General features: G+C 39.6%; 3 protein-coding genes across 4 annotated transcripts; 2 read left to right on the top strand and 1 right to left on the bottom strand.

Moving 5' to 3' along the window:
- The first annotated feature begins 295 nt into the window (after positions 1-295).
- On the top strand, positions 296-6,846 carry LOC124267965 (low-density lipoprotein receptor class A domain-containing protein 3-like). Its single transcript, XM_046702963.1, has 5 exons — positions 296-305; positions 470-595; positions 945-1,118; positions 3,509-3,598; positions 4,139-6,846. The coding sequence occupies exons 1-5, from the start codon at positions 296-298 to the stop codon at positions 4,156-4,158; spliced, it is 420 nt and encodes a 139-aa protein (XP_046558919.1). The 3' UTR covers positions 4,159-6,846.
- Positions 6,847-10,292: 3,446 nt separating this feature from the next.
- On the top strand, positions 10,293-14,718 carry LOC124267961. The gene is made up of 3 exons (XM_046702960.1): positions 10,293-10,377; positions 12,419-12,710; positions 12,844-14,718. The coding sequence occupies exons 2-3, from the start codon at positions 12,419-12,421 to the stop codon at positions 14,514-14,516; spliced, it is 1,965 nt and encodes a 654-aa protein (XP_046558916.1). The 5' UTR covers positions 10,293-10,377; the 3' UTR covers positions 14,517-14,718.
- A 1,605-nt stretch (positions 14,719-16,323) lies between these two features.
- Positions 16,324-22,643, bottom strand: LOC124267960 (zinc metalloproteinase nas-15-like). 2 transcript variants are annotated; one of them, XM_046702959.1, is made up of 6 exons: positions 22,598-22,643; positions 21,608-21,637; positions 21,048-21,104; positions 18,663-18,818; positions 17,991-18,035; positions 16,324-16,564 (listed from the first exon to the last, which is right to left on the bottom strand). In XM_046702959.1, the coding sequence occupies exons 1-6, from the start codon at positions 22,611-22,613 to the stop codon at positions 16,428-16,430; spliced, it is 441 nt and encodes a 146-aa protein (XP_046558915.1). In that variant the 5' UTR covers positions 22,614-22,643; the 3' UTR covers positions 16,324-16,427. The 2 variants fall into 2 exon arrangements, with proteins under 2 accessions (XP_046558915.1, XP_046558914.1); XM_046702958.1 differs by lacking the exon at positions 22,598-22,643 and adding an exon at positions 22,030-22,085.
- Between the last annotated feature and the right edge of the window lie 364 nt (positions 22,644-23,007).

Genomic DNA, 23,007 nt, shown 5'->3' with positions numbered 1-23,007 from the left:
AGATTCCAATATATCCCGACTTATTACAGTAAAAGGCCGAATCTCGCAAAATTTAAACTACTGTTTACCTTAGAGGATTATCCACTTGTGAAGAATATTTCAAGATTTATAATAATTATCAATTACACTATAAAAGGATAAATGCACTAATATATTCACTGTTACCAAGTGATCATATTAATTCATCATTTATGTTATGAATTAATTTGTACTGTTCCCGTACCACCAATGGTGATTTGTCGGAATAAAATATTGAATTGAATTGAATTGACCTTCCATCAACAAGGTGCACGCTATGCAGTCAAGTAATTGCAGTAATTGCATGGCTGTTTGAGTTGTGCACTCAGACCCTGTTCCACATGAGATATCATGATTAAAGCCTTGCATTTGCCAAGCGTTATTGGTTCCTCTCCACCAAACAGGTAGAAAGTTTATTTGTCAGTGATTTCAAAATGGTATCTTTTTTCAGCTCACAAATGTGACGACTTTTTGTGTCACAACAAGTACTGCATCTCTAAGGATTTACTGTGTGACGGGACAAACAACTGTTTTGATCGCTCGGATGAGTCAGAGAATTCCACTGCCTATTGTATAAGTAAGTCTGCTGAAAGATTTGTGCCAAAATATTGATCGCTATGCTCTGTCATGAGTGTGTGACGGTCTTTGTAATCATGCACATATTCCTGTCTAATCTATCCACGGTTTGTCAAGATGCGAGGATGTAGCATATGAACTGTATTCATAGAACAGAACAACAATTAATCATCTTTATCTGAAAACGAAACTATTCATTAATCATCCCTCACTGAACCATCTAGTAAGCTGATCTCGGAACAAGTATAAACACGCCGAAAAGGAATTCTACATCATGTTCAGATGTAAACACTTCCAGTGTGTGTCTTTAATGTGCAAGTTTTAATGCCTACCAAATTGATTACTTTCAGCATACGACCCCTTTCCGGGTGAAAACTTTGCAGTACTCATCTCAGTTGTTGGAGGGAGTATTGTCGTGGGTATTATCGCCTTTTGTTGCCGAATGCTTAGGCGGCGGAGACAGCAACACTATCTGGAGGAAGATATGGATGATTTTGCTAATGGACCTTATGTTAAAAAATATGGTGAGAACCCGCTCTTCGTTTATAAATATAACATGAAGTTAATATTATGTCTTTGATGTCAAACTTGAAGCAATATCTTAAAGTTAGTTATTTCTGACATCATCGATCAATGATCAAGTACAAAAATGAATATTCTGAAGCGCATCTTGAAACATAAGATTGTTAAGATATTTATTCGGTAACATTGAATTAAATATATGATCAGTTATTGGATGGGTAGAATTAATGAGGAATAGGTTATATTGTTTGTGTTCATTGTTATGTAGTTTCATGTTAAATACCTTAGCATATAAATCCATCATTATGAGACACAATGTGTTACTTTTCTAGAGCTCTTATTTCCTGTAAATATGTTTTGTTACATTTTTGCAGAAACACCTTTTTCTTGACTATGTGTTTTTGCAAGTAGTTCTTTTTATTCTCCCAAAACACTTTGTTGGTCATCTTCCTTGACAATGCACACTGTTCTCACTTCCTAAAACACACAGTTTCCTCTCCGGCTATGTCTTCTTGCATACAGCCTCACCAATGCCATGTCACCCCATGTCGTTTCTCTACAAGTTTGTTTTGACACAAATCATTGAAAAACAACTCCAAAATGACACTTATCCCCAGACTATTCGTTAGCACACCGTAGAAGGCCCCTTTATCCCTTCATCAATTCACACTATACTCTAATCATAGGCCATCTTTACCTCTGGAACTATTGCCAAATATACTTTTGATAGGTCTCTCACAAACAACAAATTGCCACTCCTAATATAATACCATGGAGTGCATGTCCTCTCGTAGGAGGGGTGACTACAATGATCTGAGCCTAACCCACACAGTTTATATATCATAAGTACCATGCATCCCGTGCTTACAGTCTGTATGTGAACCAAAGTCTCAACCAGGCATGGAAGTGTATTCTCTTTGCAAGTGGACACAGCTGGCTGCTATCATCTATCGCCAACTGAAAGAAAATGTTCAACATCCATGCGGACATGCTGTCACCGTCAGTAGATTATCTTCCTCTGTGGAGGAAGTGGAGTTCAGGAGGGGAAGAAACATGATCTAAGACCTGGTGATAATACTCACCACACGTCACATAGTCATAAAGTCTGGATTTGCAACCCCGATTAAAAATTAATCCTTCTTGTGGACTACGTCCTACAATGACCAATATTATGTAGATATGCTAAAGGAACTCGTGAGACGATCAAAACATAACGGCGTAAACAAATCACAAACTGACAGCAATACATGACGGAGGCTTGAACTCATTAAACATCTCAACCGCTTAATGAAATTTAGGAAAACACTGTCTGGCATAATGCAAATGAAAATGTGGTCAGTTCTGCTGAGGAGGACCCTCAACACCACCACCACGAAGCCTTCTACAGTACTGAGCACCAGTCTCTCCAGTAAGGTTGGCACAAGTTTGTTATCGGAGAGGTTTATTTGATGTCAACAATGAGCACACAACACCATAAACACATAGTTGGCATCGTAATTAGGCTCAGAACTTTTCAGCCATCCTTCCTTGTTCAGTTGACCCTTTGCACTGTGCTACATGAGTGCTACATGACCCTCTAACATTGTTTCACCAATGACACTGCTGCTTCTCTCCTAAATTCCAGCGCCCTCCGCACCGCGCTTGAGCAAGTCCCAACAAATAAAAAGTCTAACTTCTTCCAAATACCGCCTTCTGCATATCAATTTTCGATTCGGTAATGCATAACAGACATAAGATCTACGTTCTCCCAAAATACCGCCACTGCACCTACCTTTGCTCCAGCAATGCCAAAAGGACACAAACATTTTCCCTTTGACAAATTACCACGTTCTGCTTACCTGCCTTCGCTTCAGCAATGTCCAATAAATATAACTGTTCTATCGTTTCCATAAACACCATCTACTGCATATCTACCTTCGCTTGAGCAATGCTCAATAGAATAAAATTATATCTTTTCTCAAAACACCACCTTATGCTTATCTGCCTTCGCTTCAGCAATGTCCTCAAGGTAACCTTGCTCACAACTTCCTTCTGCCTGCACCTTCCGCTTCAGCAGTTCCTCCTGGTCCAGTTCCTCCCGACTATATAGTCAGCTGTGTCCTTGCATAGCCCTTCAGCAATGTCCTTTGGATAACTGTCTACTCCAGGAATTACGTCAGCTATCCGCTTCACTATCACTATTATCATTAACATACCTGTTGTACTCACCATTATACCTCACCCATACCCTAGAGGCAGCAGCGTGATCGTCCCCAGACAGCACTGTTGACAATCTTGACCTCTTGTCTGGCCATACACCTCTCTCTCTCTCTGTCTCTCTCTGACTAGTACCCGCCGCTATTACTCCTGATGACAATAGTTGCTGCAACTACAACCTGAACGTATATTTCAGCGTATATGTATGCTGTTATACGACCTCAGCAGCGTACACGGAGGCAACAACATCGATCTCGGTCCAAACTGAGACACGTTGACCATTCTGGTGAGAGCAGACCATTGATAATGCTGACTTGTATGATATCATAGCAGACTGAAATACGACTTTCCGTCTTAAATATCAAATATAACGTAACAACAATAGGGTGTACGATCCATACCTTTTACCTTAGACTACAGGAATAGGATGAAGGAGGAAAGGAAAACACGCAAGAATACAATAAGTGTTATGTAATATTTTCTGTCTATATATATACGCATATATGCATTCACAAATAGGAACTTTTACATTCACAACAAATATATATTATATATTACATTCAAAATATACATCGTTATATATGATAGCGTTTTTGTTACTTTTGGTTTTCATTTAATACATATCTCATAAACTGTAACATCGAAAAGATTGTTTTCGTATCTCTTGTACATTAATATTTATTGCCTGTTAATCAGACTATGCTAATCCTGTCGTCCGCTATTGTTGGAAGACATAATCACGATTTACATGAGCAGATGCTTACATGCTAATATTTGCTAACTGCATGTTTGCGCAGCGTCTCATAAACAATAACTTTCCTTGCAGTTGATGAACCTGAGTTTTGACGCCAGTGCATATCCACCTCTGCCAAATGGCTTGGCGTTTCTTGGAGAACTTTTAAAGTCGTCTTGCCTTATTTGTGATCTACCTCGAATTCCAAGGAAGAAGCATTAAGCTTTCCTACTCACATTTCCACTCTTTCCACGACGGACAAAATTGGTCCATCCATCTATATATTACCGTGGTTCATATAATTTGGTTCTTAGGGATGCTTGGCTACGATTTATAGAATGCGATGAAACAGAAACTAGAAAAACATTTGTTTACAAACCTTCTGGATACCATATGTAGATTCTCTCATTCATGGTCACTAGATAAAAACCGAAACGTTTCAAAAGAAACTCAAATATATGACACCATTACCAATGGCAATAATGTCTAGCGTTTGTCAATACATAGTTTGCATAGGTATATGTCACCATGTCTTGTATTTTGTATAGCTATTACTGAAAAAAAACCTTTAGAAAACTTACATAGTATTGCATAATGATATATGATTCACTGGTGAATATAAAAACGGAATTTGTTTCCGGAGTGGGAGGCACAAAACACTGAAGCCACGTTTTTGAGGCATTGCATCACTGCATAGACATCTGGCAGTTCCAGCTTTACGAGGACCAACGGATCATGTATTTTCTGTGGTATGAAGAGCGTTGAGGACCGAGTGTGCGCTGTTTGAACACAGGGTAACAATGTTGAAGAGATCACACCAGGAGTCTTGTGATACTTTCATTGAGACCATGATCGTGGCATGTCGATATTTACACACTGAGGCTAATTAATTGATCATAAATGGTTTCTGTATGATATAGGGATTGTTTGCTATAAGAAGTAAACGTTGGTTATTGTTTTATTGATGTTTGGAAGAACTCACGTGTTTGGTGTTTTAAATAATTTTAACCTTAAAACAGTGCATGCTTGATATTCTAAACATTCCATGTTTAATGTTTCAAACATTTAGCGTGTTTGATCTGTCAAACTCTTCGTGTTTGATGTTTGATGTATCAATCATTTCATGCTTAATGTTTCAAACATGTGGACTGTCATTTTAGCAATTCCCATGTGAACAGTGTATGTATTTAGGGTAACTGTGTAATGAGACCAAGTTGTATTGCGTATGATCATCTCCAGACTTTACAGTTCATTATTTGATGTTAATAATCACATAGAAACCCTATTTACATACACACAGTAATAAACTGTCAGTAGACATTTGGCAGGAAGCAATAGTTGACTGATCAAACAAACGGCATAAGCGGCACAAACATCAACCATTACTGCACTGTACCAATATCACGTGGTTACCACCTCATTTACTTGACCGTAATCTTTCAAAACAAATTGATCGCAGATTGCGACACACTGGTAAGTCTTCGACCAAACGTTCCCTTCACAGGACCCTTTTTTCATATCTTTAAAAAGTATTTGCATTATACGGCGATATCTGACAAACAAGAGAATTCTTGTTTTATGTAAACGCTGTCAAATAAGTATAGTTTTTGATACAGGTATATTCTATATGTATCGTTCATTATCAAGCCCATAATTAATATGTGGTACAGTCTCAAATGTGCAAAACGTCTTTGTTGGTATGTACAAGTGATATATACAGTACATTGTCCAAGCGCACTGTAATCTATAGGCACCTAATATTATTCACATCCATGAATAATGGCAAGATATATGTATAACAGCTTTTATAGGCAATATTTCTCTATTTTTATATAAATAAATGCTAGTATGAATGTGCTGGAAGAATGGTTTGGATTAGTGAACTGTAGATGTAAAGTTATCTGGCGTTGATGATATTCGTCATATGTGATCTACCATTAATGCATAGAGCCGTGAAACAGTGCTATATCATGTGGAACCTGAACCTTTCTATAATGTCATTGTATAAATGTGGAACTCTTCATATAATGTTATATCATAAATCGTTGATCTACCGTTATATGATATAAATGTTAAACACATTACGGTGTTACATGTATATCACAGGACCGTTAAACAGTGTTATAGCATACTATCATTGGACATTGGTCTAGTTTTATAACACACACACGTTAACATGACACGGTGTTATAGGATATAAACATTTGTCCTTGATCATTCACACCTTGACTGAAATGTTATAACATGTATTGATCATTTGTTGGAATGTTGTATCTTCCATTAGTTGAACCTTGATAAACCGTACATCATTCAACATTAAAACCTTGATATAATGTTTTGTCAGCATGAAATGATAGATACGCTAATCCATGTTATGTTATATATACATTGAGCATTAATATCATGATTATTCAACAAGATGGATGTACATATACGAGAACACATCGTATGCTTTAGGATGATATATATTTTAAATGTCGCCAATTTATATGATCCATGTTCTAGAGATTGATACCAACTTCCAAAGCCCAGTCTTGCATTAGGTTATTCGTGTGTGTAGTCTCGGTGATTCCATATAGCTGAGGGATAACAGATGTAGCAGAAGTATTCGTGGAATTCAGGGAGATTTGTCTGTCGCAGAGTACCCACTGTGTGTGTAATACAGTAAATACGGTAACTATATATTTAGTGATGGTTACGTGAGTGTGTGATTTTGTGGTGTATGTGACCCGTGTACAAGATAAGTTAGTTTGGGAATGTCGTATTCCTCATGTTATCGCAAATAAATGACGATGAGTATATGTACGGTGTTGAGTTCAACATTCTTTTGTCAAAACGACCAGACATGAAATGGACTATAAAACACGCAATTGCTCGATGGTGGAGTATTCGGTTTCGAGTCAGCAGGAATGTTCCTGGCGCTGATCTGGTCTGAAGATATCCCCGTCATATCACTGTGTTGATACCGTGTACATGGAATAAAGTACCTCCTTGAAACTAGGAACATAAAACACCATGACACCATTTTGTTTCTTTCTGGTCCCCGAGCTTCCTGTTCCTGACAGATTTCAACATTATCACTTTTCGATCACATTAGACATACCAGAAAATACATCGTGACGAACATGAACTTTCTTCCTGGCATTAGTCAAGGAATTCATATCTTCTAATGTTCAGATCCAACCTCGGAGAAAAACGACATCGGGTTATTTACTCACTGGCGTCTTCCACTGGCTTAATCACCTTTAATATTTAACATGCTGGGGAAATTGAGGTGTTCTGTTTGTAAAAAAATACATTATTTGAATTTCCAGCATTACCGATAAGCTCATTACATTCTGCTTAAGCGTAGAATTCTCAGATGTTCCTGGAATCCATTAGGCGATAAGACTCCAGAGTATTATTAAATGTGGCGTGATGGGTTTAGACATTGCTTTGACAAAATATTATGTTCAACAACGCATGGAAGAAAATGTGGAAAAGAGATAAAACAGATTTATGTGACAAATACGTGAATGTAATATATGTAATATTTTCTGCTTCCAGGCGACACATTACCGTTTATAACAGCTATAACTCCACATAAACAGGAATTCATAAATCAGGACACATTTTGTTCTTCGCTGACTTATTAATCAATATTAAATTACTTTTCATCGTAAAAGATTCCCTAAATAACTCAGAGCTGAAAGGACTATTACACAATTCAATTACGCCATAATGTCATCGTGAATAAATATTGACTTGCCTGCAAAAATAGATCTCAATCGGTAATGACACTTAAATATCTGGAGTTTATACTGAGCCTTATTTCATTTCATTCTAGTGTTATACAATATAGAATAAGAAATACCATATAAAATATCCCAACTGGGGGGCTAGATGTATCTACAATAACAGTCCCCCACAAAGCAAACAACCTTGCAGCAGGCCAGTGTGTACAGACCAAGTCCGGCGTACATATACGCCTTGCCGTGGCCCAAGGTGACCAAGTCGGTTCTATTCACATTTTATTGATAACAGTGTAAGCTTGCAATCTCCGGCTTCTATCCAAATAAATTCAGCTCTACTTTGCTAGAGGGTGGAAGAACTGTGTAAACATTCTCAATGTAATCGACTTTCTTGACAATATCTAAGACGCCATGCGTAATATGAGTTAATATGATTGATTTTGATCACATTTCCAAAATAGTTCGCTCAATGTTGTATGATCACAAGCAGTGATATGCAACAAAGAGGCAGATGTAATCTCTGTCCGGCTCACTGGAGAGCTTGGCAATTAGCTTGAAGTGCTTCTCTACACCGATACGTAATAAAGAAAGTTCGTTAGAACTGTCAGTGACAATCATAACTTCCGTCGTCCTGGGGAACCTGGAGCTGTGAAAGACAAAAATCTATGAACAGTGATTGCTTTTTCGAAGAGGGATTAACAGTTACCAAACGTACGCTTTCAACACCCAACAGCGAAATGAAAAGAATGTGTTCTTTAGCAGAAATATAGCAAACTGCAGAATGTAATTGGTTTCTCTTCTTCAAAAGGATGTATTTGTTAGGTTCAGTGCGCATCAAGCTAACCCTAGAAATTAAACTTTATAGATATTAAGAGCTACTGCAGGAACATCAGACATTCAATAGATGCATTTTAAAAGGTTTAGTTGTAACGTGAAGCATGTAGCTATAAAAGTCGTACAAGCGACAATCGAGATATCTTGTCGTTAGTGAAGTGATGTGTCCTTCACTTTACACTATGACTAGCGAATGTCTGCATTTCATATGATTTGATCTATCGGGATGATAGCGTTAGGCAAGTCTAGCGAACGGTAGCTATAGAGAAAAACATTGGAAACAATTCAAAAGAGGCATGTATTGTGTGATAAAAGATTTCACTGACTCCAGTCTGCTATCAATGCCTGATATATAATTAATCATGTATGTGTCTGGTACTTCATGAATGTTCCTGTACAGTAAGGAGTCAACTGGCGGTGTTACGTCAGCCATATTACGTCTCCTTACGATGGGTGTGCGCAGGTCTGGACGCTCATTGGTCAATATATTGTAACGATCCCTGCCGTTCGAGTAGGTTATCAAGCATGTGATAGCTCGTTCACTAGTATGGCGCATCTGACTCCCACTTTAGACGGCTTTTAGTAGAAACAGCTTCTCGGCCAGTGGACGTAGAGGAAGGTAAATGCCACGTGGCATGGTACTAAAAACGTACTTAATTATTATGCGGATACATGTGTTTCTTCTTCTGTGGGAAAAATAATTCGTTAGATTCTTTTTGGTAAAAGCATTCGTTCCATATTGTTTAACTCTTGGAAACCGCTTTGGAAAACCTCTGATAGGTAAAATATTGATTCAAGATGTCAGATAAAACATCAAGTTCCAGGTAAATGGATTACGGCACTAAAGTGCTTCCTCTTAGTTCTTGCCGGAGGTAAAGACTTAACAGAATTTGCAGGGACCACGCAATTTTGATTTTATGACGAAGTCCGTTGATTTTTATCAGCATTCTTGTATGTTGTATGGCTTCGTGTTTATAAAACACATGGCATATTATGGAAACATGGATCAGTGTGAACATGAGATTCGAACCCATGAACCGCAAATAAATACGGACGTCTTCACAGGAAACGGCAGCAATTCAGACAGTTCGCCAGCCATGCAACAGAGGGTTACTGTGTCATGCATAGATATATCTATAGTTACATAGATATGAAGTCTCAGATATGAAGACATATTGAACACACATCAATGTACAGTGACAGTTGCAGGTCTACTCCTGTCTTGGTCGTGCTCTTACGTTCTAATGCGGAACATAGGACACTTTAAGATATTTTACGACTGATTCACATACTCAGGGAATCGGAACGTGGTCAAGGAATGAGTTAATTCAGTTCAGCGAAGATCTGTTATCATCATTGCTCGATTCATGAACACATACCATCTTCGTCCTTTTTTATCATGGTTTGCTGCTATTATCCCCTGCGGATTGCGCAAAATGTCAGCACTTTTGTATGAACTCGAAACTTGAATTCATAATAAGTTATAAAAGTTCTCATTGTTCTGTACTCCTAACTTCCGACAAAATGTCCGTACCACGTGCCATAGTTACTTAGGGATAACACCATACAAACGTTATAATAGATTATATATCGATATTGTAACATGTGTTGCCAGCTACCTCAGCAAGTTGTACACAATACACGTAGTTGGGTAATAGCGTTTATAAGCAACAGCTGTCAGTTACAACCCCGCCTATGACAGCACCGTGTCGACGACGACTGTCGGTCCAGCGGCAAGGTTGATGGAGACATTCGACAATACTAAAGGTACTGTCTTGATTTTCTTGTCTGGGGTCAACATTACACGAACGTGATGGTCTCCTTGTTCCTGTTTGGAGTCACATGTGTTTTTCTTGTATTGTCCAGTATGTTCCTATTGGACAGCATTGTCTGACATTACTGCTACTTCTGCAGCTCTGATACTAAGCCCTCAGAGACAACACTCAGGTCATGACTCCTTCTCATAACATGCATCAATCAATAATTCAGTTACATACATCCGATTGCCCTGGGCGTTTCCATTAATTATCATTAACATTGAGTAATGGGATGTTATTGTATCAATCAATAACAATCAGTCATCCGATCCACATTTGATTGCCCGTGTCAGACATCACGGTACCTTGAGACCGCCTCCGTGGTCTAGTGGGTGGAGCGCCTTCCCAAACAGTGGAAGATCTGTGGTTCGATCCCTGACCATGTGACACTCTGTCTGGCCCCCGATATGAAGGTGTTACAACGACGACATGTTGGCTCCGAGTCAGGACACTGGGTGTTTTGTTACGTATCCATGTTAAACTGGAGCACGGTATCTTAGTGGGCTAGCACTGTAAAACTGGCATGAATAGGTTCAGTCACAGAGAGACACACACACTCAGTCACACACATCACACACGTGCGCACACACGCACAGACACACCCATGTACCTAACAGCTCATAAAACCATGGGATTCACACCAAACCCCTTCCACAACCCGACTTTGGTTTGGTATGATGAAGCAATTATTTTTGTGACACCATTTTCTTGAACATTCTCAGAACTGTGACTCATGAATTGACCACTTTTTTTCTCTTCAATACCTTGTTTAACAACTTTTGTATGACGAAACACATTACGTCTTCGAAGATCGCTGTCTTCAGTCTTCCCGGCAATTCTGTCTCTACTGTTTCAAACAATTTCCTCAGAAAGCCAACGTGTCAATGATTACGGCCTTATCCGTCGATTTTTTAACAGCCAGCAGTGCCGATCCGTTGAATCATGCTCGAGTGGTTCTGTGCTAATCGGTCGAATTTCAGACTGTGTTAACACACTGGGAGAGTCTAAGTTCATTAATTAAGGGGTCGGCTTGTATTGGATTAGACTACATGGGTTTTTTTAATGAACAAGAACAGATTCCGGTGAAGACTTTCTGATTGCTGACATCGAACTGGGTATCATATGTTAGGAAATTACTATTTAGTTATGGCTTTGGACGGACGTGCCTTGCACAGGATATAGGTAAGCTCCGCAGAGCTCTTTCGAAGTTCAGATGTAGTGCTCATAATTTCTGTATACAAAATTCCCGGCGGGCTAAAAACTCTGACCCTGATGCATCGCTCTGCCCGTTCTGTAGAAACACAGATGAAGACGAGTTCCATGTCCATCTTGTATGTCCTAGGTATGAGGATAGCAGACAAAAAAGTATCTACCAGAATATTATGCAAAGCACCCATTTTTTTGTTAAGTTTGTAGGACCACTAGCTAACAAAAATGAAAAACTTACCTTGTGTTAAGCAATTTTTATAACAAAGATATTTGAGATTAGAGAGACTCCTTAGTTTAATCCCTACCGTGCGACTTTGTATACCTTACATTATTATACTCCCAGGTTTATGCATCAAGTCTAAATTACTACTCGAGACGTTTGAACATCACGAACTATATATTTCTCCTTATGAATGCATTTTATTTAATGCATCAATTTCAATTTTGTACAAAAGTAAAAAAAAATATAGAGAGTCAAACCACCCCTTGCGTCTTTTTTTTGGTATGATCCAATGTTTTTTATAATTAATCCTTACTACTCCGAAATCAGAAATTCGACAGATCGGTACGCGACCCGTATCATTAAATGAGGTTTTACCTGGCCAGGTACCAATATACACATCTGTTGTAACACTAGCTTTATTATTGTCACAAACACAGAGACACACATTTATGATCCTGAACACATTGCCCATATTTCAATGATAACTGATAATGAATACTTATAGATGAAAAGATATACGATATCAAGTTATTCATATGTTTGAATTTGATCATTTCAGATGACGACGCAGCAGCAACTGAAAGACAACTTTTTGACTTGCAGCATCTGCATGGACGTCTTCGACGGCCCCTGTACCCTTGTATGTTATCACACCTTCTGTCGGAAGTGTGTCGTCAGGTACACTCAAACCAGACCAGAAGCCATCAGTGCCAAGTCTCTCATCTGTCCATTCTGCCGTAAGATGACAAAAGTAACCTCCTCACACAAACCAGTTGAAGATTGGGCACAGGAGGTGAAACCCAGCTTTTTAATACAGGGTCTCCTGGATTCGTTCAATCCAAAGACGAAAGGTATTGACGAATTGGTTAAACATGTTGAAATGCACAGGATCTATGTTCTTTAATTTCCCTGGTAATTTCAGTGTATTTAGGTTGAAATGTTAAAGAAGAATCCGTTTGTAATATTATATGCATGTCCTTGTAGATTCTCCGAAGTGCATCCTCTGCGGTGATGCAGGAGAGGCTCCCCAAGCTACTGCTTGGTGTACTGACTGTGAGAGCAGTCTCTGTGAAGGATGCCTTAAGGCACACAGACGTATTCCAGCCACGCGTCACCATGACGTAACTAACCTGTCCACAGAGGTCAAACTCAGACACAAAGCTTTCTGTAAGGAACACCCGGATCAAAGCATGCAGTTTTACTGCACGGACTGTAAGAAACTACAGTGTCAATCCTGTTGCATCTTGTACCACAGAAAGTGTGTGACTGTTGTTCCCTTTCAGTCTGTTATGCCAAAAATGATCACCTGTGTTACAGGAGTAAAGGAAAGACTAGCATGTGATTTAGAAGCAAAAGACAGACTGCTGTCGGATTTAGAAACCAAGTATAGTGAGGTATTGGAACACAAACCCACCGTTCAGAGTCAGATCCAGTCGGCAATCCAGACTGTGATAGAAGCCGTTAAGAAGAAGGAACGACAACTCCTGGCTCAACTGGATGAGGCTACTGAGAAACAGATGGAGAGACTGAAAGCTGAGATAAAGTCTGAAGAGATGGCCAAGCAGATGATATGTCATCATTCTGTGATGATAGACAGAGCTCTGGAGTCTGGAAATGAAATGGACACCTTTGAGATGTACCTGTGGTGCGAGTCAGAGGAGTGTCCCACTGAATACGACCCGGATTCAGATATAAAACATGGACTGAGAGACAAAGTATGTTTTATCCACGACTGTAAAGAGATCAGTAACAACATAGACGAGGTAAGCCTAGGTGAAATTGACACCATATATGAAGATGTGTTTGATTCCGAGTCTACACCAGTGCTACATGACACAGTGGACATACACACAGAAGATGAGACAGGTATACCCCATGTTTATGACGTGGTAGTTTTCAATGAAGGCGATGGAGACGTCATAGTCGTCACTGATAACAACAGCAGGTGCCTCAAATCCTTCTACAGAAGCGATAACCAGCCGTGTCAAAGCAGGCTGTCTGTTCCGAGCTCCCCTCGACGGATTGCTAAACTAACTGCCCATCAAATAGCCGTGACCACTCCCGAGACGACGGAAATAATAGTTGTTGAAGTGAAACCTCATCTGGTTCTCCAGTCCTACATTTCTACAAGGAAGAAATACTTTGGTCTTGCAGCTCTGACACCGACATCCCTGGTAGCAGGATCCGTATCTCCTCCCCGTGTGGACATCCTCGATATGACAGGGAATGTGTTGAAGTCCCTAAATCCTGTAACATGTGCAGGTGGACTTGTATCAGATCCTCTATTCCTCTCTACCAGCGGTCAAGGTCACATCTTGGTGTCTTGTAGTCACGCCCACAGTGGCCACGTGCTATGTATGACACAAAATGGGGACGTTTTGTTCAACTATACATCCACAGGACAGCCCCGGGCAATGAATCCATGTGGTATCACTGAAGCAAACACAGGTGACATTCTACTTGTTGACGACACATCAAACAAAGTGGTTCAGCTGAGTATTTCCGGAACATGGCTAAGAGATGTACTGACATCAAAGGATGGAATCACCTTCCCATATGGCCTGTACTTTGATAAACGGAGGCGTCTGTACGTCACCAACCGCCATTCTGTCAAAGTCTACAAATTCATAAAACGCACCAAGCCAAGATGTAAATAGGAATGACCTCAGTGAAAAAAAAAATAAACGAGTGAGCATACAAACGTGTTGTGGGCATGATACTGAGAAAAACAACTTCGATAAATCCGATATAGGCTAGTTTTCAACTTCTTCTGTTGTCCCAAAGGGCCGCTGACTGTGTTGGATCCTGAGGGAACCTGAGGGATACTTTTGGAAGACAATATACGGTTCTTTCCTTGCCTGTGATCACGTTTTGAACAATAAATTCTCAATACAGTATCGTAGTTTTGAAATCTATATTAGTGTCGGTCGGTGTCAGTATAGCGTGTAGCTATAGTGAGAAGTATGTATAGTGTGTCTGTCAGGTCATGTTGAATATCGTGGGCCATAAAGTCTGTCCGTACAAGCAGCTACTCACACACATCCCTGTAACCGAATACACTCTGTTCTTTCACAATAAGCAGCATAGTTCCACGTCGGTCAGGTACAGCGTGAACATAAACAGAGATCTTCACTTCCCTCTCCATGTCATCCTTTACTTCATATTCGTGTGAAGATCATAGTTTCATTCTTGGCCTTGGTATTCAGACCAGGCCTATATGGGGTGCTTCTCCTCACCTGCCGTTGGTTGAATATGGTTATCGCTGTATTTAATGCTGGAATTTCATACAAATGAGACTAAGAATCTATAACACAGCCCATCAACATCACCATTTAGTGATATATGAAGGGTTGATATTGCAGATTTCATTGTGCAGAGTCCTGGGCTATTTTGGGTTGAGTCATCCTAGATTTGGAATTGGAGCTCCCGCTCAAGAGAGAGAACCAAAACGCCAGCACAACCGACCAGACTGCCAGTTGTCAGACTTCCATTTCCGTGGAAATGGGGATGACTGAGTGGGTTAGATTGCTGACTTTGTCTGCTGGCATTTTGATACTTCACTATAAGAGTGTGGTTTCGGACATTATTCTTTGCATCTGCTTGATGTCAACGCCTTGTGCACGGAGCTATGACAGCTTACTCTTGTTGAAACGCCCATAAAATGCTTATCATTAGCCATATCTTCCGATGCTTCACATCTCCATAACGAAAGTAGATCTGAATCAATTATTATGAGAAATTCTTTTGATGCAAATCTGTGTATTTAACACTAATATGTATAACGTAGGACAGACAAGTTATGATAATGCTATCTGATGTTATATGCATGAAGCCTTGCTGAAACGAGGTGTTAATTGAACTCCTTCACGTTAACATACAGACCAGGGCGGTCACTATACAAGTACAACTCTGGTGGGAAGTGAATATTCCATCTGTCAACTCATTTTGATCAAGTATATACGGGACTCACGTACATGTAGCCGGTGTTCACGCTACCTTTAATTCCAGTTCCGTCAGTGTTTTAACGCCTACACGTTTCTAAGTCGGGTGCCTTGCCAATTTATCGTTTGTAACTGGACCAGTAATTAACTATATGAGAAATAATTCATATTGTCATTGCACATTGCACAATTCATGTAATAATGCACGTCATTTAACTTTTTGTATCTAAGCTTAGTTAAGAAATCTGCTATAACCCTTTAAGAACTCGTCATCAGCAATGTACATCAGTGAGAACTATTGCTATAGTGACTTAATGCACTACAAACATATAAAACACGTCATGCTCACCTCTATCACCATGGAGACCACGGTGCACTGTGCATAGTTGTCTCCCTTAGGCGATGCAGAAACCTATGTGTTACGTTTAACGCCGCTCTGAACGGGGTCTCATCTTGAGTAGAAGTGAGAAAAATATACTCACTAATAAGAGCCTTGTTTATAGGAATAAATTGGACCATAATGTGATGCCATCTGACGTCATTTAATAGTACCCTTGTGTGGTACATCAGACCATCTCACAGTGCACACACAAAGCGACATTTTCTACACGGAATGGATTCCTGTACTCAACATAAGGAGCAGAATCGCGCACAGTTGACGGAAGCCCAGTCTTTGTACACCGGCGCGCATGAGTGAGGGTAGGAGTCACAGTTGCTCCATTTGTCGACACAAGTCGCCGGCAGCGTGTGATACACTGTTGGACCTGGCAGTGAATCAGGGTGACATTACAACACTGAAGGACAACGACACGTTACACATCATCTACTCAATAGTACACATTATATTACACAGTACACACTATATGTCATACATGAGAGTAGACGACACGTTACACATCATCTACTCTACAGTACACATCATCTACTCAATAGTACACATTATATTATACAGTACACACTATATGTCATACATGAGAGTAGACGACACGTTACACATCATCTACTCAACAGTACACATTATATTATACACTACACACTATATGTCATACATTATATAACCTTCATGTCATACAGAGCAATACATACCACACACTAATCACAAAATAATACCCTCAACACAACACACACTATATATATATATACTCTTTTTAAAAAATAGGGGAACATGAACTTTTAATTTGGACAGAAAGTATAAGCGTTAATCAACTTTTCAAAGGCAGACGTCTTACGAACGCAGGTAATGCACGTGCACACGCAGTCGCCCCATACACGTGCATTGGGTGTCATTCTTGATTTTAACGGTTTTCAAGAAGGTCGATAAATCACTGCAGACCATTAATTATGACAATCATCTTGCATCACACAGTTGTTAGTGTTTGTTTCAAGCCGTTTTTTGCTTTGAAAATGAAAATCGTACACATGCAAATTTCACGACATACACCAATCATCTTTCAAGAACGATTACTGTACAAACAACTGTGGTCATTAGGAAGTGCAAGTGGTGATGCACTCTCAAAACATGTAATTATTATCATATCAACATTGATTGACTCTGATACATCTCCAAATGTTTTCAATCGTAAATTAAAAATGAAGTTCCCCTACTTTTTTAAACAGTATACTATACACTACACGCTCAAGGGCAATATAACTCACACAACAGAATGTACACTAAGCTCCACACACTAAATATCACACTAAACGTCATGCATTATAAACAACACACCACGCTGGCCACACACTGCTCATTACGCCATTCCTCGCTATTCGTTATACACCATACATTATGTACACTGCAAACTAAGGTCTGATCTCCACTATGGGGTAGCCTGATGGGTAAAGCGTTCGCATGTTCTGCCGAAGACCCAGGTTTGATTCCCCACATTGGTCTCAATGTGTGAAACCCATTTATGGTGTCCCCCGTCTTGGAATATAGCTACAGCGGCGTAAAACTATACCCACTCACTCATCCACTATTGTATCAATATTACACATTTTGAACAATACACACTATGCTGTCACCATCATTGGGAACACAGATGTAGCTCCGCGCGGGGAATCCAACCTAGGTGACAAGCAAACGCTTTACCACTCAACCACGCGCGCACCCCTGAATAGATGAATGCATGTTGATGTACTGTTTTGACAGTGTTAGATATATGACGTAGAAACATCCGACTGAATGCCTACCAGTAAATGGCCTTGTTGGCAGTGTCACCGCTACTGTCGTCTCGTCTGAAGGTAGAACCATGATGATGTAAAATTACCTTAAGCGAAGAGAGAAGGGGGAGAGTACTACAACCGCCAGTGACAGAGAATCACAACATATAGCAGAAATAGTATCATTTCAAGGGTTACCAGACTAGCTTTCCTCCTCTATGTTTGAACCATGTTATAATGCCACCTCCGCTATAATGCCAGTGCGTGTTTTGTCCAACCTCCCTCCTAATGCCATGCTTTCTGTAGACTTGGCAACACTTTGGCAGTGCAGTTAACCTCTTTGGAAAAATTCGCTTCTAGAAACCCTTTTCAAGACATTTAAAATAAATTGACATTTCTCACTGAAGAGATGCCCCAAGCATCTGGCCTGCGTGCTCTGATCACTGATGTTGAGGCAGAAGCCAAACCACAAGCTGCAGCTTTGAAGCCTTCGCAGTAGTTGATCAACACACTCGCACAATTACTAGCCACTGTTGTCGTCATACAGCGCCTGTCTTCATTAGAACGTCATTCTACTTTCGGTACCTGATTTTGGCGCATCATACTATCTCTGTATTTGACACATTACCTACTGAGACCAGATATGAAATGACAATGTATATACCAGGAGTATCAGTGTATGCATGTAGTGAGCTGACTTACTACACAGGTGGCAAGTCTTGGCGCAGTACTTCTCCGCCCACTTCTGTTGTGTGTCCGCCTCGCAGGCAGACTTGTAGATGCTGCATGTTGATAGCTTGTCCTCACAGACTAGGGGAGTAGGTGTTGGCGTCGTCGTCGGTGTTGTCGTTGCTAAAACTACGAGATGGAAATTTTAACTTGTAAATAATTGAATTAGCAAGTTTATATGGTTGATATGACAATTGTGTCTAACAAAAGTCAGTATAAGTCGGTGTAATGTGTCAAACACTGACCGTTTGGGTTAACGTCAATACCAGGCTACCTGTGACGTCACGCCATGTTCTACAATGCATGAACTGTATTTTTCAACTGTATATTCCTGTTTCCATTTCTGTCCATTAACTTCACTTACAATGACCCAAAGACAGGTTTCTACAGCGTAGTGCTTGTCCTGTCTTCCAGTGTATGGCAGGTGACCTATTCCAGCAGGTCCATATTCCAGCAGGATCTTGTACAGCTTGTTCAGCTTGACCTGAGCTACTCTACATATGCATGACCCGGGAGGTCAATTGGCACAAACGGCTGAACAAGCTGTATGTTATATCAATCCATATGTAACACATGTGTTGTGTAATGAGTGAGTGAGTATATTTTTACGCCGCTTTTAGCAATATTACTGCGGGGAACACCAGAAATGGGCTTCACACATTGTACCCATGTGGGGAATCGAACCCGGGTCTTCAGCATGACGAGCGAACGCTTTAACCACTAGGCTACCCCACCGCCCATGTGTTGTGTAAACGTGTGTAGTGGCTGTGTCGTGTATCCTGACTGTACATATACATAGCCAGAAAGGGGGAGGGGGGTGTGTGTTTTGAAGGGGTGCGCACCCCCCTTTTGTCCTGAAAGTTTATTAAATGACCCATGAATACGGGTGAAAATGAAGTGTGCAACCCCCCCCCCCCTTTTTTTTTCAAGAGTGTGCACCCCCTTTCTCAAAAAGCTGTATCCGCCTCTGATATATAATGTGTAGTGTGTGTGGTTTGTGTGTTGAGTGTATACATATACATTATAAGTTGTATGCTTCTCTCGAGAGTAATACGGTCTGATGCACGTATCTTTGAAGCAGTGTTACCAGAGCCGGTAGGCGAGGAATAACACTGCTACAAAGATGTGTACATCTGACCGTATTACCCGAGGGAGAAGTGTGCAACGTATTTATCTTATCGCCAAGTTAAATGTACAAAATATCATTTTATTTTATTTTGAAGATCGATAAGCTCGCTACTGACTACATGACATGTAAACAAAATGGCGACTGTCCCTAAAATGGATTTTCAAAATCAGTGAAACATATTCTGACAAGCTTAAAACTGCTATAAAATGGTTAATTATGTGTAAGTTGGGTGTGTAAACACTGCAATGTATACAATAGTTTAGATAAAGCAGTAAAAGTCGGTAAAATAAACGTGCAAATAGAGGACTAAAAAACAGCTAAACGAAGGGTTTTCCAACTCCGTGCACTGCATGCGTCATATTATGACGTCATACGATTGTTAGCGATACAGCTTCTCGGCGGGGAGTTCGGCGGTTACCGTGACAGCGGGTAATATTTTTCCGGTTGTCACCCTCCTGGGAGGGGTGACACGGAAACTTGTTATAGCGTCATTGAGCATTGAAATTAAAGTATTTTACATGAAGGTAAGATAATGTGTGTTATGTGTATATATATAATGTGTGTTATGTGTATATATATATAATGTGTGTGTGTATATATATAATGTGTGTTATATATAATGTGTGTTATATATAATGTGTTATGTGTGTATATATATAATGTGTGTTGTGTGTGTATATATAATGTGTGTTGTGTGTACATATATAATGTGTGTTGTGTGTATATATATAATGTGTGTTGTGTGTATATATATAATGTGTGTTGTGTGTACATATATAATGTGTGTACATATATGTATATATATATGTGTAATGTGTGTGTGTATATATAATGTGTGTTGTGTGTATATATATAATGTGTGTTGTGTGTATATATATAATGTGTGTTGTGTGTATATATATAATGTGTGTTATGTGTATATATATGATGTGTGTTGTGTGTATATATATAATGTGTGTTGTGTGTATATATATAATGTGTGTTGTGTGTATATATATAATGTGTGTTGTGTGTATATATATAATGTGTGTTGTGTGTATATATATAATGTGTGTTGTGTGTATATATATAATGTGTGTTGTGTGTATATATATAATGTGTGTTGTGTGTATATATATAATGTGTGTTGTGTGTATATATATAATGTGTGTTGTGTGTATATATATAATGTGTGTTGTGTGTATATATATAATGTGTGTTGTGTGTACATCTACATTGGATGGTCTTACCTGTAGTGGTTGAGAAATGAGGTTCTACAGCCATATTGTCATCTCGACTGTTCATACCTGTTGTGTAAAACAGATGCTTCAAATGTTGCCAACAAAGACAAGGACGATACGTCACTATTAAGGCGTTTAGAAACACCCACAGATTTCACAAAACACATCAACCTGTTATAATTCCATTGAAGGTGTAACTCAACGCCAAGTATTGTCATATTGTATGAAAGCTGTGCAGGTAAACATCATTAAACAACGTTACAATGACAACGTATGTTTTGATGCCGCGATCAGCAATTATCATGGGAACACAAGGAACACACTGCACCTGTCTGGGGATTCGAACACCGTAAGTCGGCGTGAAAAACCAAAGGCATAGAATACCTCCCATCACAAGGTTTAAATGTGTGTTTTGTGTGCTGTTTCTACTGCTTTGCGGGGTACATTTTCAGTTATCTATACATTCATTTAAGCACACTCACACTGGTAAGTATTACCATGTAGTAAGAGGCAATAACAGACTTTTGTTTGTATGTATACAATACTACCATAAATGAAATGGAACTCACATATCACGTGACCAACCAGGAGGCAGACGACTGAAAAAATCAACCGTACATAAATATAAAGATATTCCAAAACATGCGGAGGTTTCTTTCTTTCAACTGTGTACAGTGATTGTCTGCACCGTGTCCACTTCTCTGCTTCTGAGAGTAAGGTAGCGGAATTAACCGAGTGTGTCCGATTGAAAGATCGCGTTGTAACGGAAGGGAGGTAACTGTGTGATGACCCCCCCACACTTCACTTGACACATCTCAAACATTAATGGATATTTGCGATCGGCGTGACTCTGATACAGGTAATGTCCACTGTTTGCAGCCCAACAAAGATTTAGAAATAATGCATATTTTACAGTACCAAACCCGAAATTGAGCTAGTGCGATTTCAATAGTATACGCACATATATATAAGCTCTATCAATAGACATTACCTGCAAGTTGTTTGGAAATCATACTGGCAGTGTGGATAGCCTTATCATCTAAGCCACTAAATACCGGCCTACGTCCAGCCCACGTGCACAGATAGCCCCACGCGTTGCTGATTACACCTGAGATAATGATATGAACTAAACAACATGTCTTGTCGCCCACTTGGGAGACCTATCTACTATACTGTCCTGGTAGCATGTCGTGGGATGGCTATAGTAGTGTTTCTGTGTGTTCTAATACATGTCACATAACTTGGGGTGGATCTCGATTCTTTACACTGATCGCCGTCCATTAGCTAAAGTATTGCTGGGTAAGACGATAAATAAGTACGACTAGGTGAGTGAGTATGGTTTTATGCCGCTTTGAGGAATATTCCAACAATATCACGGCTGGGGGCACTAGAAATGGGCTTCACACATTATACCGTTCTTAACAAGTAAGGACAAAACAGTAACATCATCTGCACTTGATAGTATGGGTGCTCTTTCGCATTGCTTTTGAACGAGTTTCATTTATTTACGTCACAGGTCGAATATTCCTTATTTATACCAGAGGTCGAATATCGCTTACCTGTGAAAAAAGTCATGCACAGGACAACCACGTCCCGACAGCAATCTCTGTAAGATCTTATGGTTCCTTTGATATAGGTCAAGGAACTATATATAGTGGATGACATTAACTAAAACTAACAGGAAGGGTAAAACAAGAGTATGGAACTTCTGGGGTGAAGTTGGTAAGTGTCGTGTGACGTGCTTTGAAATCTTAGTAAAAAGATCAAGGACCGTATTTATAAAGATTCTTAGAACTTTCGTAGTTTTCGTCTTATAATTCCTAAATTCGGCCTCAGTTAAAAGTTAACTCTTATGTATAAACGTTAATAGAGTAACGTTTTGACTAAGTCTTAGGAGTAACTCTCACAAAAATTCTTACAGTTAAGAATTCTTAATAAGCACCCTAAGAATCTTTATAAATATGGCCCC

Source organism: Haliotis rubra, unplaced genomic scaffold (genome assembly GCF_003918875.1).
Source record: "Haliotis rubra isolate DU_JTF1 unplaced genomic scaffold, ASM391887v1 Scf135, whole genome shotgun sequence".
Classification (NCBI taxonomy): domain Eukaryota; kingdom Metazoa; phylum Mollusca; class Gastropoda; order Lepetellida; family Haliotidae; genus Haliotis; species Haliotis rubra.
This window is presented reverse-complemented; position numbering and strand designations above follow the sequence as displayed.

Excerpts from the sequence above, each read along its gene's own strand:
- LOC124267960 (XM_046702958.1), bottom strand. The coding sequence starts at position 22,051 with ATGATTTCCAAACAACTTGCAG. Across the intron at positions 18,819-21,047 it reads TCATTTCTCAACCACTACAG|TTTTAGCAACGACAACACCG; the intron begins GTAAGACCATCC and ends TCCATCTCGTAG. Across the intron at positions 16,565-17,990 it reads GCCAACAAGGCCATTTACTG|GTCCAACAGTGTATCACACG; the intron begins GTAGGCATTCAG and ends ATTCACTGCCAG.
- LOC124267961 (XM_046702960.1), top strand. The coding sequence starts at position 12,419 with ATGACGACGCAGCAGCAACTGAAAGACAACTTTTTGACTTGCAGCATC. Across the intron at positions 12,711-12,843 it reads GTTCAATCCAAAGACGAAAG|ATTCTCCGAAGTGCATCCTC; the intron begins GTATTGACGAAT and ends ATGTCCTTGTAG.
- LOC124267965 (XM_046702963.1), top strand. Across the intron at positions 1,119-3,508 it reads ACCTTATGTTAAAAAATATG|CGTATATGTATGCTGTTATA; the intron begins GTGAGAACCCGC and ends CGTATATTTCAG. Across the intron at positions 3,599-4,138 it reads GAGACACGTTGACCATTCTG|TTGATGAACCTGAGTTTTGA; the intron begins GTGAGAGCAGAC and ends CTTTCCTTGCAG.